This window comes from Alosa alosa, chromosome 14 (genome assembly GCF_017589495.1).
Source record: "Alosa alosa isolate M-15738 ecotype Scorff River chromosome 14, AALO_Geno_1.1, whole genome shotgun sequence".
NCBI classification, from domain to species: Eukaryota; Metazoa; Chordata; class Actinopteri; order Clupeiformes; family Clupeidae; genus Alosa; species Alosa alosa.
In genome coordinates, this window is record NC_063202.1 from 31,430,265 (window position 1) to 31,447,384 (window position 17,120).

The 17,120-nt window shown below is 44.6% G+C and overlaps 1 protein-coding gene across 1 annotated transcript in view; it reads right to left on the bottom strand.

Annotated features, from left to right (window-relative positions):
* The window catches only part of LOC125306963 (SH3 and multiple ankyrin repeat domains protein 3-like), an 83,755-nt gene that overhangs the window by 41,654 nt on the left and 24,981 nt on the right, over positions 1-17,120 (bottom strand). The window contains exons 2-6 of the mRNA XM_048262617.1: positions 10,265-10,492; positions 7,178-7,381; positions 6,749-6,820; positions 2,718-2,826; positions 1-140 (exon numbers count right to left, since the gene is read on the bottom strand). The exon at positions 1-140 is cut by the window's left edge and continues 12 nt beyond it. Coding sequence (XP_048118574.1) covers positions 1-140; positions 2,718-2,826; positions 6,749-6,820; positions 7,178-7,381; positions 10,265-10,468 — 729 coding nt within the window. The 5' untranslated portion in view covers positions 10,469-10,492. The remainder of the gene's footprint in view (positions 141-2,717; positions 2,827-6,748; positions 6,821-7,177; positions 7,382-10,264; positions 10,493-17,120) is intronic.

Below are 17,120 nucleotides of genomic sequence, written 5' to 3' on the forward strand. Positions count from 1 at the left end.
CTGGTTCTTAGAGCGGGCAGCTTTGTGAAGAGCTGTCATGCCGTCTTTGGCCCGGAAGTCCAGATGAGCTCCGCCGTTCCTCAGCACTTTGATGATGTCCACCATGTTGTCCAGGTGAGCAGCGAAGGTCAGGGGCGTTTCTGGGAGAAAAAATAAAAACATCCACCATTAGCCAGACTCCGCGTGGAGTATCCGTCAGGTTTAGTCATTCCCACTCGCCATTTCTCCTTTTTATATTATGATTTAAAATAACAGCCTTAATACAGTTCAATTCCATTCACTCAAAATAAACAAGATGACATTTAAATAATAGAAACATTTTCTTTTGATGTAAATTGATGTGTAATTTGCGATGTTTTAAGCAATGATGCAGATTCTCATGCAGAATCACTTATCTAAAAAGCTAAGGTTGTAGTTTGTTGTACAGGGAAATCAAGGTTTCTGCTTCTTTAATGGAGGCTAAAAATACCTAATGGAATTGGTGCTAATTTCAAGATTTGATTTATTGGTGAGCTATTTCTGCAAGGTCATAGTGGTCAGAACCATCAGACAGAGAACGTTAAGTACATGTAAGTCCTCTGGCAGCTGTAGAGGAGGAGAGGCTGCACTTGGCAACATGAGCTGTGGAGAGATTCAGAGGTGTTTTTAAGTAATGCCAGAGAGAAGACCTCTTAAATGAGACCAGCAACACAGAAAGCAATCATATCAACTTTCATATTCCCCTCCGATTCCACCAACATTTAGTGGTCCAGATATATTTATATCAAATGAATATGTGTGCAGAAATACAGTACATCACAGCACTCAACTGCTCATCTGTCAAATTTGCTCCAACATACAAAGAGACTCTTAAGTCACTGTCAGATCAATGTTCCTGTCCACTCAATCAGGTCTAAAGCACAACAATCTATCATCAGATCTACAAGTCAATTGCTTTAATAATGAGGGAATAGGCAAATGCAAAGGAACGAGGCTGTCACAGCCTCCCACTGTTTTAGATGGCAATATCCATCCAACCACCTTAGGTGTTTCCAAGGGCTTGGAGAAATAGCAAGCTATTATAGGGGTGTCAAAACTTCATATTCTTCCAGATGATTGTCTCTCGTAACGCCCACAGTGTTCACATGCACCGCTGAAATCAATACCAACAGAGATGATTCAAATACAATTTCAGAAGACTGAGGAGATTCGGCTCAAATGTTAATCTCTGCCATTATCCGCCACCCTCAAGAGACTTATCTTGGCATCACTACAAAAAACAACTTCTTCTAGTCTTCTATGGTAGCACTCTAATTCCCACATGATGCTTCAACCTCAATGAATAACACATCTTGGGATGGCCATTATGTACACAAACACAGGCTCACACACCCTCCCAATGGCACTGAGCACCCCTAGGTGAGGGGCACACAAAAGAGGCAGGGTGTCTCTCTCTGTCTGCCTGTCTGTCTCTCATAAACTACATCACAGTTTGGGTGGAGTTGTCATCGACCCCCATGTTCATTTAAAAATCAATCCCATCGACCAACTTAAAGGCCTGTCTGTTTTGGAGGGATGACAGTATCTAGACTGATGAATGATGAGGCTGCAAAAATCCATCTGTGGCTTTCCCCATCCCCCAAGAAAAAGGCCCACGGCGCAATGCCCCGGACGGCTATGACAAAGCTGTCTTTTGCACTCAGGTGACAGCGTACCACTGGGAATGCAGAGGTATGAGCCAAATCCTTTTTTCCAATTATCAAAAGCGAGAGAAAGGTTTAATTGGCACTACACTGCACCCGTCATCAAGAAATACAAGCACAATTAAAGAGGTGGGGGCGGGTTGGAGACTGGGGGCTCGGCTGACGTCAGTGCTCTATTTTGTCTCCTGAGGAGAACCTTCCCACGCACTAATTGATTATCCCTGCCGTTTGTTTTTTTTTTTCAGACGTAATGTACTTATACTAATACTTTGTTTCATCTGGCAATGACGTTCACTTGTGCTTTTGATTGAAGGTCACGTCCTTAGGGCAACATCACAGTAAGCTGCTATTGGGAAAGGTAAGCAGTGAAAAGGTAAACACTACTTTGATCCAGAGCAGCTGCGGCAGAGCTGGAGCACCGTGTCTGAGCCAAGCCTTTTGTCTGAAGTGCTGCAGTGCACTCTGACAAGGGCCAAAGTGGGGCTGTGCTGGAAGGATTTCGTATTGTGTGAGAGAACAATGGAGAGTGATCCTGGAAGTTTCAATAAGGCATGATACTGCAGAGCTGAGAGCTGAGTTGTTAAAACAGCCTGTTAGGGTATGAATGATAGTGTTTGTGTGTATCTGTGCATGTGCATCTGTGTGTGTGTGTGTGTGTATAAGTATATATACTCTTTTGATCCCGCAAGGGAAATTTGGTCTCTGCATTTATCCCAATCCGTGAATTAGTGAAACACACTCAGCACACAGTGAGGTGAAGTACACACTAATCCCGGCGCAGTGAGCTGCCTGCAACAACAACGGCGCTCGGGGAGCAGTGAAGGGTTAGGTGCCTTGTGTGTGTGTGTGTGTGTGTGTGTGTGTGTGTGTGTGTGTGTGTGTGTGTGTGTGTGTGTGTTCGTATATGTGCATGTGTGTACACTACATGACCCTGCTGAGCTGAGTTGTTGAGAGCTGTTAGGATATGAATAAGGTGTGTATGAGACTGTGTGTGTGTGTGTGTATGTCTGTGTATATGTGCACATTAATACATACCCCCAGTCTCGGGGTCATGGTAGTTGGGGTCAAGGCCTCTTTCCAACATCTTTGAGAGTTTCTCCACCTGATGGTGTTGGATGAAGTCCATGAACTTCCTCAAGTTGGCCTGGAAACGGACAAGAAAGCTCCATGAGAGTATGTGGCTTGTGTGTGCTGTGGATAGAGCTGTGTGCTCGGAAATGGAGAAAGAGAGACAGACGTAGAAAGAGAGAAAGAGAGACAGAGAGAGAGAAAGAAGATGAGAATTTGAGAATTTGATGATTGAATGTTTCTGCCTGGGCAATCTGAGTGTGGATGGCGTTACAGGACGACACATTCCCTCAGCTTTCCAGGCCAGTTATAAATAGATAAGAGAGCAGATCCCTGAACACTACAGTGAGCTACAGAGCATCAGCAGGAGAACAGCCACGGGAGCTGGAGTAGAGACTGAGTAGAGCAGGAGTAGAGACAGAGTAGAGCAGGAGTAGAGACTGAGTAGAGCAGGAGTAGAGACTGATTAGAGACTGAGTAGGGCAGGAGTAGAGACTGATTAGAGACTGAGTAGAGCAGGAGTAGAGACTGAGTAGAGCAGGAGTAGAGACTGAGTAGGGCAGGAGTAGAGACTGAGTAGGGCAGGAGTAGAGCAGGAGTAGAGACTGAGTAGAGCAGGAGTAGAGCAGGAGTAGAGACTGAGTAGGGCAGGAGTAGAGACTGAGTTAGAGACTGAGTAGAGCAGGAGTAGAGACTGAGTAGAGCAGTAGTAGAGACTGAGTAGAGACTGAGTAGAGCAGGGTAGAGACTGAGTAGGCAGTAGTAGAGACTGAGAGACTGAGGGGCAGGAGTAGAGACTAGGCAGAGCATGGGGAGACTGGTGGGGAGCAGGAGGCAGGAGTGAGAGACTGGGTAGGGCAGGAGTGAGGGCTGATTAGAGACTGGAGTAGAGCAGGAGTGAGACTGAGTACAGAGCAGTAGTAGAGACTGAGTGAGACTGAGTAGAGAGCAGGAGTGAGAGACTGAGTAAGAGGCAGTAGTAGAGACTGAACTGAGTAGAGCAGGAGTAGAGACTGAGTGGGGGCAGGGTAGCAGACTGATTAGAGACTGAGTAGAGACTGAGTAGAGACTGAGTAGAGACTGAGTAGAGCAGTAGTAGAGACTGAGTAGAGACTGAGTAGAGCAGGAGTAGAGACTGAGTAGAGCAGGAGTAGAGACTGATTAGAGACTGAGTAGAGCAGGAGTAGAGACTGAGTAGAGCAGGAGTAGAGACTGAGTAGAGACTGAGTAGAGCAGGAGTAGAGACTGATTAGAGACTGAGTAGAGCAGGAGTAGAGACTGATTAGAGACTGAGTAGAGACTGAGTAGAGCAGGAGTAGAGACTGATTAGAGACTGAGTAGAGACTGAGTAGAGCAGGAGTAGAGACTGAGTAGAGACTGAGTAGAGCAGTAGTAGAGACTGAGTAGAGCAGTAGTAGAGACTGAGTAGAGCAGTAGTAGAGACTGAGTAGAGCAGGAGTAGAGACTGAGCAGAGCAGGAGTAGAGACTGATTAGAGACTGAGTAGAGCAGTAGTAGAGACTGAGTAGAGCAGGAGTAGAGACTGAGTAGAGCAGTAGTAGAGACTGAGTAGAGCAGGAGTAGAGACTGATTAGAGACTGAGTAGAGACTGAGTAGAGCAGTAGTAGAGACTGAGTAGAGCAGTAGTAGAGACTGAGTAGAGCAGGAGTAGAGACTGATTAGAGACTGAGTAGAGACTGAGTAGAGCAGTAGTAGAGACTGAGTAGAGCAGGAGTAGAGACTGATTAGAGACTGAGTAGAGATGAGTTGAACGCAGTAGGAGACTGTTAGATTCTACTCACAGTGGGTTATTGTATAGTGTTATTGTTAGGGCTAGAGGCAGCAAACACACAGTCTCCAAAGGCACAATAACAGAAAGGTGTGAGGACGATTGGTGTGCTTCTATCAATTACACTTTTACAAATGACCACAGAGTGATGCATTGGTGTATCCCTCCCACCGCGGCTGGTCAGATAAAGGACACTGCTGAGGGGAGGAGAAAGATGGAGAGCCAGATGTCCAGAGGAGCCTGTCATCTGAACAAGACTACTGAATCCAGACACACCTGAGGGGATCACACAGCACCACTAACACACCACAGTCTGCCAGTCAGTGTGGTGTGTTAGTGGTGCTGTGGTCTGCCCTTCAATAATTCACACGGACATCTGATCTGAGCGCATCTGCCCATTGCCTGCTTGGTCCAACACACACGGTGTGAGAAGATGGACACTGACTTTTTTGACCCCAGCAGGCTGGTCTCCGGTGCTTATGTACTTATGGCTATTACCTGTTCCCACAGGCTCAGCACGGCACACCCCACAGACGGAAAGCATTTAGATGTCATGACACAGAGCTAAGGGACAGCAGGGAACAGGGAACCCAGACATACTGGGGTCATTACAGAGAAAAACTGCAATGGTCAGACGGAGTAGAGAGAATAAGCCATTCCATACTCTTTGTTTATACCCTAAAAAGGCTGTTTTGAACTTGTTATCCTCTCGCTTCTTCCAATCAAATTAATTTGCACTGTGAACCAACCAGAGAGACAAAATCAATAATCACCGACACCAAAGAATGCCTTTGAGCGTGTAGCTTGCCCAGCATTTATAGAAGCGTTTATAGAATAATATGGCAAAGTGCAGCTTTACCGTCTAGTTTACAAGACTTTTCTTCTCTCCCTGCTCTCTCATCCACAGAATGAGTGCATGGATGAGGTTGGAGATACTGAGAGAAAGGATAGACAAAATGGAATGATCGAGAAAGAAAGAGAAAAAGGAGAGAGAGAGGTGTAGAGCTAAATGAAAGAGTGAGAGAGCCCTTTGCTCTTGACCCAGAAATGTCAACTGTGTCAGGAGGCTTGGTGCTCGGAGAAAGAGGGCAGCCCTCTAGACCACGTTCCCAGAGAGGAAGTGTTGGAGCCAAACCACGCACATCTGAACACACACACACACACACACACACACACACACACACACACACACAAACACAAACACACACACACACACACACACACACACACACACACACACACACGAGAGAGACACAGAAGAACAGCCAGGAATCCACACCATGGTCCGGCTACCACATCATTTACCCAAAGAACATACCTCTCAATAAGTTGTACAACTAGGTAATTTGCTACCAACATTTTTTTTCCACAGAAGTCTCTCATCCAATCAATCGTCCGAGGGCCACCAATGGGCTTAAATAAAAATGTCTCACTAATGAAGTGAGTTCAAATAAAAGCCCACTCATTCCCCTGAGTTTCTTTCTCCAAATTCAATTCAACTTTATTTCGCCATGTATACAGAGATACTAGGAATTTGATTTGGTCTTCTCCATGCAGGCAACACAAAGTGCAACAGAAAGACAAAAATAAAGACAAAAAAACACAATACAAGGACAGACAGGACCATTATGAGCAATACATGAATACGAATGTAAATAGTGCTGTGTTAAAAAAAAATAAAGTGCTGCCATCATTATGTTAGGCCCACCCACCGACTCTATACACGATGTGATTGGCCTCATCGAAGTTTAATTTTTCCAGCTCTGTCATCACCCTGGCCATAACATCTTTCAATGGTTGCCCTCTGGAAAGCGGCTTCTATCTCAAAAGGCCAAAACAGAAAGACTAAGAAGAAGTTTTTCCCCTAAGCCATACGGACAATGAATGCATAATTCCCCCTCTTCATAAACTTCTTCAATTTTATTTTATTTATTCCCCACCCCTCTTCTGTTTTCTATCTTCTTACTTTTCTATTATTATTAAACTTTGCACAGCTGGGAGTTGCAGTCGCAATCATTTTGCAATCATTTCACTGCTTTTTGTTCCACAAATTATGCATGTGACAAATAAAATCTTGATTCTTGAATCGCAAGCCAACGGAGAGTTGCTAGACTACCCTGCCTGCCAATTACATTTGCTGCCGCTAGGTTGCGTCTAGATTTCTAGGCTAAACAAAACGCAGAGTAAATTAAAAAAACATTTTTTCTCACCTTTGTGTGAAGTTTGGCAATCAGCTTCTCATCCACATTCGGTTGTTTGTAGACTCTGCTCTTGTATCGGAACTGTGGTGTGCACAAAACACAAAGACAGAGCTCAAATCTGACATGTAATATTACATGCTCATATTGTATGCAGAGAAGAGTGTGTAGATTATTATTATTTAGTGTTTCCATATGTATCATTACAGCATTTCCAAATCCACCTCTATTGGCATGGTCACACGGCCCTCAAAACAGCTTCTTTTGCATAATGGGTTTTAAAACATAGGGAAATAAGGAACAATGAAAAAGTGTAATTTGTGACAAGGATATTTGGTCTGTGTTGTTGAGATTATTTTTGTAGAGTCTAATGGAACTGTGTCTGTATTCACTCTGGTGAATTTCCACTAGTGGTGTATTTGTGGTTGAGGTCCATTGTACCTCCAGGGATGGAACCCCTTTGCTGATTGGCTGGGGATACTCCCGGAGGAGGCGTTCCTCATCCAGGAACTTGCCGTCGCGGCCGTTGCTCGCCGGCTGGTAGAGGCCATAGTTCAGGATGTCCTTTAGGCTCTGACTCAATGTGCACAGGATCCGTTGCTTGGCAACCCACACAGTGGCATCAGGGTTGAACCTCATACATTTCTGTCGGGGGTGGGGGGTGGGGGAGGGCAGAAACAGGTGGGGGAGAGGGGGTTGGAAGGGTTACAGTCGCCTGGGTTGGCAAAAGGAGTCGATGGCGGGCTGAGAGCCAGCACACCTTTAGCCATTCTCCCTGTTGAAAAGCATTTTGGGCACAAGAGCAACACTTGCTTGCGAGCAGATAAACAAGCATGCAATTACAAACTGTTATTTAGTCATCCATTGTTTTCTATCATTTATATTCTAACTATCTAAATAATACTGGCTCTATTGACCTAATGCCTCCCCTGCAGCGAGGCAGATTACTGACAAACACATACAAATGCACAGCGGGCTCCATAATAGAGGATTAGGCCCCAGTACTGAGCCTTTCACTTCTGCACAGCTGATGATAGTGGATTTGGTGCTCTGGTTGTGTGAGCAATGTATGAATAAAAAAGGAAATATCACAGGCAGTGCTGAATGCCTTATTCCCATGGCTGGCTGGGCGAGCGAGAGGAAAGCAGAAGGGTGGTAGGGGCTAAGCAGATGTCTGGCATTTGGGCGCACAAGAGTTCAGGAATATGTCCTTTTTCATGTGCTTGGCTCGCTGTGATTATTACTCCCTCACGCTCTTATGGTCAGCGCCTCACAGCAGGAGGGACACCAGGCGGCCCCTGCTAACCTTCTGTGGGCAAAAGCGTTCAGGGGTGATATTTCAGCACCATTTCTGCACTGGCATTGATGTCCCAAAAAAATGTTAATTGGCTATGGTCCAAGTGCTGACACTGTGCACTCTTCATATCGGGAACTTTTAATTATGTTTCCATTCTGAAATATGTTCTGATTGGAATAGACTGTTACCATGCCTCTTGCTTGTGCTGTGGCAGAATACTACCCTGATGTTTACATATAAAGCCTGGTAGCTTCCCTTCCTTTCCCTACTCTTCCAGATCTAAAGAACCACCAGGCTCTGTAACACTCCAATGCATTAACCTCAAGGTATTCTGAAAACATAAGTAGACTGTACTCCTCCTGTACTCCAACTGATGTCTCTGCCAGAATACTTAATTATCTTCTTATTTTGGATACAATGCAGGCCAATAACAAATAAGAGAAATCCTACAGGAAGGAATCTCATGAGACAACATAACATGTGTGGGTGAAGGAGAGGCATGAGAATATGCTACACTACACATGGAGGACTATTACCCCAGAGAGGGCTGTGTATTTGCATGTAATCCTCTGGTTCATTGATGAAGACTCTTAGTGCATCTAATAACCTTTTGATGTTTGTTTTACTAATCCTAACTAATTAAATAATATTAAAAAGAGCTACACACTTATTTGGTAATATTATGCAAACTGAATAAATAACGGAGACCAAGCCGTGTGTGGTGGTGGTAATAAGCCGTCTGTCATGAATCTTGTTGACTGAACTCATCCAGGAATTAAGGGCATATTCATCCATGCGGTCAACATAAAGTCCCCATGCCTCACATAATCTCACACTGTATGCAGAGGAGGAAACATGCTGAATAATTTACCAATATTTCTTTTCCCGTGGGCGTTAGTGTTTTGCACATATAGCCCAAGTACACAGCTAAAACATAACAATGATGTATGAAGGAAATTATTACTGCATGTGGTGAGGACAAGAAAAAACACAGACCGCATGTAACACAGAAATGACAAATCTTTGCTAGTCCTTCATCCGTCACATCTTATTATGTGTGGAGACAACACACAGTGAGTAAACAGAGGACGCAGTGAGAAATATGTAAATGCACTTGTTTTCTCCATGGGTCCATTTTCATTGCTTCCACTGGTCAGCGGGTGGTTGCTGAGAGATACTGTGTGAATCCTCTCATCTCTCTGTCTGTTTGAAGTCCTGTTGAATTCTGTGAACATTAAAGACTGTACTCTTCACAAGATATCTGGAGGCTGTCTATAACACCCATTGGATTGTTATGCACTGTCACAAAACCTGTGGATAAACGCATGCTGAGTCTGCTTCTCATTTGGCTCACAACCACTGTGGCTTAAAAAGGCCAATCTTTGGAAATCTAAATACTGTATGTGGGCAAATGTGCTAAAAGAAACAAGCCAGGACAAATCTTCATTTGTTTCCTTTAGTTCATGCAGGTTGTCTGTGAGGGGCTACAAGATTGCCTTTTCACGTTCACAAATCATCCTCTTTCTGTCTCCCCTGCCTTATTCTTATTTGTAATAAATGTGGGGAATCATGTTTTGCTTCATTTCCTGCTCCATTTATTGGCTTCTTCTGAGAAGAGGTGATGCTGGGAACCTTTAGCCTTCATTAAGCTGCCGTTATGATCACCTCCAGAGGCATGAGACAATCAGTGGGCTCCATACATCAACCCCCCCTCTCCGCGTACCACGCAATAGTGCCACCCACACAGCGCACCCATCCGCACAACTTAATCCTCGCCTGTTACAGCCTAACGATGTGACCGCCAAATGGCAACCCTCATGTTTTAACCATGGAGTTTGCGAAAAACCAAACAACCTTGCAGGCTTAATGAGACGAAGGCCTGTCCAGGCAGGCAGGTGGAAACGGACTGATGACTAACGCTCGCATCTACCTGCAGCCGGAGACGTACTACACACAAACACACAAGCACTCTCTCAACCTGATATGGGTCGGTATGACACGTGCTACTGTTTGAGAGCGGCCGCCAGTTTTGTTTGATCAATACATAACGAGAGACCCAAACAAGGTAATGACCACAAGTGCACCACTCACAGAGACACAGACACACATATACACACACAAACACACAGATACACACACAAACACACACACAAACACACCTACACACACACAAAGCAAGCACACAAACAAGCACTCACACACATCCACCAAAGTGATCATTGGCCCCTTACGGTCTGCTGCAGGTCAGGGATGATGACGCGGATGACCAGGGAGTTGGTGTGGATGTCCTCCATTCGGCTGGTTGGCCTGGCGGCGGTGGCTCTTATGGTCTCGTAGATGGTCTCCTCTTTGGAGCTGTCGGAGTCGGATTCCTCGGAGTAGTCTGAAAAGCTCTGGGCCATCTCATCCTCACTTGACGTGGGGCTCCGGGGCATAGTCAGCCGGCCACTCCGAGTCCGCTGCAGAGGGAAACACAGCGGTTAAGAGAGCCATCCTCACAATGGCATACCTGATTTTACAGCTTCACTGGAAACCGTATGATCCAACATTCATGTCTATTACACTATAAATTCAAAACGAATATCTACAAATCTGCTTGATGTAGGGACATCTGCAGTGACATATATGTCTACCATCGGGCTCATCCCAAGATAAGGAGAATAGAGGCTGTGTCTCTTCTCTCTGACATTTCCAATCCAATAGGTGGATTGGGAAGAGTGCAATAATCCAGAGAGCAATGATGGGAGTAGAGCACACATTGTCCTGGGCCCTGGGGTAATAAGGTGCCAGGGCCACGCACGCTCTTCCACACAGAGGTACCTGATGCGCAGGTCTCTCGGGCCCGAAACCCAATTCTGATCCAGCCTGGTGCTGATATGTGCATCATGCTCTTTAAATTGATCACTACAAAACCTGTAATTAACAATCTACACTGAAGTGGCCTCTGGCATCCTGCAGCGATCCCCGTAATAGCTCTTTATTTAAAGGTCTAAAGCCTGATAGAAAAACAAAGATACTGCAGCAAATATAAGCCACAAGGTATAAAGAAAGAGTGAAACCTTGGACAGCTCCAGGCTCAGGGCAGTCTGCACTGTCTCCTAGCCTCACCCAAACCCCCCTGAGCAGCTGGGAGCCGCAGCACTGAAACGCTACCTGGGAGTCCAATGTGACAAGTATAAATAAAGACCTGTTCATTTGTGTCTCCCCAAATCAGCGCACGTCTTCATGGCGAGAGATGAGCGCTTCATCCCTGAGTCTGGTGCTGAGGGGAGGCTGGGACAGTGCTCCTGTTGCCTGTGTGGACCCAACGCTTGTCCTCATTCATCTTCTCTCTCGTTTATCATGGAAGGAAGACTCAGCTTAACTCCGCTCTCCCTCGCTCCCTCTCTCTCTGTGATGTGTGTGTAGAAACATTACGGAGACAAGATGACCTGGTTAAATGCAGCAAACTCGGCTGCCCCTGGGTACCAGAGCTTTAATGATAATGGCTGTGTAATGACATCCTTTGGGGACCCACGCTGCTCGGGCCTCAGCTTCGCCACTTCATTATTGGCTCTGGAGCGCTGAACCCAGGGCTCAGCTAGCGCGTTAGCTGTGGGTCACTGTAAGCGATGTGGCCACTGCTTCTGCAGAGGGTCTTGGCTACAACAGCACACCACCACTGCCCAACCTGAACTCTGCTGCTGGTGCGTGAGCAGCTCAAAACATTCAACTTTGCTTGTGTTGAGATGAAGCTTCCGCTTGCTGTAATGGTTGAAATGGTTGTAATGGTTCTTAGACTTGTAGTACAGGGGGCTATCTGGATGGTGTTTGTAGGGGCTAAAGATGTCATACCAACACAGGCTAAGGCTACGCTTGTGATACTATGCCAATGCTTTTCAAACGTGACTGCGCTGTGCTGTTGGGCAGGAAATAAATAGACTGCACTTCCTGAGGGAGTTGGGGCTGTGGGGCACATAATGCCGGAGCATTCCAGCTCATTATGCATGGGGCTGGGGGAGGGGGGAAGGAGCAAGGGTACGACACAAACACCCACACAGGGATTTTCTGCTGCATTTTTCACCTTTTTTTCCTCCCTCCTTTTTTTTCTGGAGCATTTGTGTTCCTATGGTCTCTTTCATCACACTGTGGAGTGCTTTGGCTACATCAGAATTGTCAGCTACTTCAAAACCCCAAAATGTTCAAAAACGATTTCAACTGGAGGACATCCAAATGTCCAAACATTTTAGTCACTTCATCTTCATTATGCACTCACTCTGACAGCTGACTAATCGCACATCAAGAAAACACTTATTCTTTTAGCCATTTAGATTTTTTAGCATGGTAGAGGCAAAAAAAGCAAAAAAAGTGTGTTTGTTACCACACGCATTATGCATGTGAAGCCTAATCCCCAAATCATATTCAGCGCACCGTTTAGAGATGAAGAGAGAGAGTAAAAGAGGAGTCACATGGGCTGTATAAGGCATATGTTGACATGGTAACAAGGGAATAGGTTTTGAACGTGGGGGTTCGTGAAAACAACACAAATGCATTACAGTGACGTCCAGGGAAATAAGCTTAGCAGGGTTGAACAATCTCAAACAATGCACTCGGGTGGCCTATACTGTGTGGAGTTGTGTTCAGACGGTCTTCTGTTGAGCTTTAGTTCCACAGACCCTTCTGCTGCTTATCAGATGCCAAACAATACAATCTGATCACATATAAATCTTTAAAAGAATGTGGGACATTGATTAGCTTCATTAGTATATAAATGAGGCTTGTGGGAAATTCCAATGCATGTAAGAACATTTAACAAGCGGCTCATTAATACGCAACCTTTGAATCAATGTAAATGTTTTGCCTCTCATTAATCCTCTCGTTGCCTCTAATTTTGCATCTCATTAATTAGAGAGCCAAGTTGTGTGGAAGCTCTACGGACATCTCACAGGACTATTCTAGTCCATGCATTTTCTACTGTATATTGCTCTTTACTGTACAGTGGGTTGGCAAAATGTTTCTATGGTGCAAAAAGCATCTGCAAAAAAGAACAGATGGCTCTTTAAAAGTACCGTGTATGTCCAAAATAATGTGTCTTCTAATTCAACAAGCTCTAAATCCAGTTCAATGAGCTCTAGGCTTCATTGATTCACCGAGTAAATCTTGGAGGAGTGCTTTCACCCACAGAGCTGCAGGCTCCCAAAGTGATGACAGGAAGGCATTCAATAGCATTTTATCGTGCACTTCCAGGAGAAACCAAATCTGATCTGAACAAACGCCTTATCGCTGTATGATGAAAGTCTTGCTAGCGAATCTCTAAAAACCAATCTGAGTGTGTGTGTGTTTCTGAAAACATAGCTCAGCTTCTTACCTGTGATTGATCAGTTCTGGAGTACAGTAACAATAGGGGTTTGTGAGAGGAACACATTAATCACATCTCTGAAAAAGGCCACCTATTGTCACTGCATCATTTTGCTGAAGTACTTTCTTTGGTGCCTATGGGCGAGCCTCATTCATTGGCCAATTGTCCTGTTAAAGGAACACAGCTGAACAAAACAGTGACTAGATGGGATCTGAAAGAACTGAAGTTTTCTCTTTCCGGGGGTTGGTTGTTTTCTTCCAGCCTGGCCTCGCCCACCTAAATCTTCTTTCAGGGAGATCTAGTCTTACACTATAGTTCATTAGCCTGGAGATTCCAGATTCCAAATCTGAAAGATTAAGGGTCTGGCCACGAATAATGTAATGGACCAACTCGAGGGGCGGCACCAAGCATGCATTAGAAAATATCACTGCACGCAATTGGATAACACTATACGACCAATGTTAACTTACTGATTCCGGACTTTGACGCAATTGGATAACACTAAGACTGGCATCTGTTTAGCTCACCTCTGGCCCGCCTAAATCAGATACACAGATGGGGCAGCCATGGCCTACTGGTTAGCACTTCGAACCCCGACCAGTAGGCACGGCTAAAGCAAGGCACCTAACCCCTCACTGCTCCCCGAGCGCCGCTGTTGTTGCAGGCAGCTCACTGCGCCGGGATTAGTGTGTGCTTCACCTCACTGTGTGTTCACTGTGTGCTGAGTGTGTTTTACTAATTCACAAATTGGGATAAATGCAGAGACCAAATTTCCCTCACGGGATCAAAAGAGTATATATATTTATACTTATACTAGATGTGATTGGTTACCCGCGATGCAAGGGGCAAGTTACGTGCATTATTACTCGTTGCCAGAGTCTCTCGCTGAGCAAATGCTTCCACAAGAACTCTGGATTCCCAGGGTAATAGTTCATAACTGTTTCCCTAAAACAAGAAAAATGTCAGGCCAATCAGCATCGAGAGGGGAAGATGAAACTGAAACTTATTGTGATAAACAGTAGCAGCAACACCTTCAAACATCAAAAAATGGAGTTGGAGCAATGCAGAAATGTATTTACAGCAAAGGTAGACATACATACATTGTTTCTGACTGTTGATGCTGTTTATTGTCAGTTTTTAAAGTTTAGGCGAAGTAGGAAGTAATGCTAGGATTTTCTGATCAATGTGATTGGTAAGGCTGGTTTAGCAGCATTAGCATTGCTATTTAGCTACAGTACATGTGCTTTAGATTTAATTTACACATTGCCTGAACACTTGGAAGGAATCTTTTGCTTAAGAATGCTTTCTACCCTTTTACAATTGAAGCTCTGCGAATAGTGTAGTTTATAACTATGTGCAAACTAGGCTACTGCTGATATAGGTCACATGTACTGTAGCACTGAACATGAGAGACAGACACGATAACAAGCAAGTGGGCAGTATGTCCTAAATATGAGGAAGCTCACATACCCACTACAGGATCTATAGAACACTAGACTTCACAGTTCAACAATTGCGATTTCAGATCACATTCTCAGACAGAAGGTTAATACAAAAAATATGGCAGTTGGACTTGGTGAAATCAATGTGTGTGAGACTGATTACATGTGATTGCAAGTAGGTTTCAAGAGGAAATGAACACTCGGATAGGACTGAATTGACTGTGTGCGTGTGTATGTGTAGTGTAATGCATGTTTGTTTCTTGCTCATTTGTTGACATGTTTAACTGTATACTTTTTTTACAGTACTCCCTCGTGTCAGAGATTGGGAAAAGGGCCTATGCCTCATGACTACACCTGTGTCCCTGTGTACCTGTATCCGCATTGATACTGACTGACGTAATGGGCCACGAGGGCAGCAGATGGACTCATCACCTCCAGTGATGTTAATGGAACTCAGCCTCAAATTACTGCATTGACTGATGTGCTGACACTACCTCCAGTTACACTCCCTTTGTGAGGTCCTTTATACATCGCTTCTGGTTGCACAGCTCAGCATTTCTATAGCAGCCTTTCTATAGCAGCCCTCCCTCCATGTTAAATCAGAAGTCCTAGTAGCACTGAAAGGTTGAAATGAGTCCTGCTGCATTCGCTGGCAGAAAAAGGTCAACTGTGACTGTTACAGCAGCATTTACCAGCACAGGGAAAACTACAACCTGCACACATGCATCTGTAATATTTATGAGATTCTTGAAAGAAAATGGCAGCAGAGCTTACTGAAACACACAGATTGATATGCAGGAGGTCCAGTGCATACACTGCTATTCTGTGGGCTGCTGCTGAAGTCCATTATAGCTCTTCTATTGTTCTGATAAGGAGGGAATATAATGGACATCATCTCCTTTCTGCTGTGATAGGAAAGGTCATATCAAAGAAAGACGTTATGAGACAATACAGAAGGGGAAATAGAAGAGAGATGTGATGGTGAAATAAAGGGTCTGTCCAAATGAGATCTTAAAGCCTTATAGGATTTAGGGAGCAGTGCTATCAAATATAGCCAGTAAAATACAGAGGCTGCTCACAATGCTGCATCACTTCTGTTACTGTTCAACCCAGTTTTACCCTTCTGAGAATAAATGACCAATCTCATCCTCCTCAATCCTTCACCATCTGTTTGGTAGCAGTGCATGCATGTTTTTTTCAGTTGACCTTATCAGATACAGTACCAGCCCACTAACAATATAATGATCCCAGTATATTTGCTATTAGTGAATGCATTCTACTTTATGGTTGATTGCATGTGAAGACAGAAGCCTCTGTCACCTCTCCTTCCTTCCAAGGGCTCTCGCATTCAATGTGAATTTCTCTCACCCTTCCCCCACTTGACTAATTTGAGATTAATGTCAGCCCCAAGGCAGAGAGAAAGACCTTTAATGACCTTTATTTAAAGTGCCAGATGATTCCCGGAAGCACCCAGGAAGTAATGATCAACTATTAGTCTCCATATGCCTCATAACTGCTGTTTAAAGGAACCGTATGTAAGATTGTGGCCAAAACTGGTACTGCAATCACTTTCAAATTACTGTAGAGCGGTGTATCCCCTCCCTCCCTCCTGACAGAGCTGGCAACCGGATCTGAATGCCGAAACACTACTGACTTCGTGATAGTAGATAGGTGGAGGGTGGCACATCCGGCCAAAACACAACAAGACAACATCAACATCAGTTGAGGGCTGCAACTTCACATTTTAAATGACAATATCCTGGCCGGACGACTGTTGTCAGTGATATAAGTATTTGAAATGAACATGATTTCTTAATGTCTAGTGACATATCAGGGCCATTTTATGATTAATTGAAATACATTTCTTACATATGGTTCCTTTAAATGTGTGTGTGGAAAAAGTGTGGAAAAAGTGTGTAGCTCCCCTTGTGTGTGTGTGTGTGTATGAGTATATGCATTTGACTATACCTGTGTGTGTGTATGAGTATATGCATTTGACTATACCTGTGTGTGTGTATGAGTATATGCATTTGACTATACCTGTGTGTGTGTATGTGTATATGCATTTGACTATACCTGTGTGTGTGTATGAGTATATGCATTTGACTATACCTGTGTGTGTGTATGTGTGTGTGGGTGGGGGGGTCTTCAGCTGTAAGGTAAATTAAGGTCCAAGCCACCTGACTGTCGGTAACACTGCCTGAGGTTAAAGGTTATTTGCCAACATTCTCAGGCTACCATGATTGCTCAGCAACAGGTATGTGTGTAAGTGAGAATGGTGTGTGTGTGTGTGTGTCTGTGTGTGTG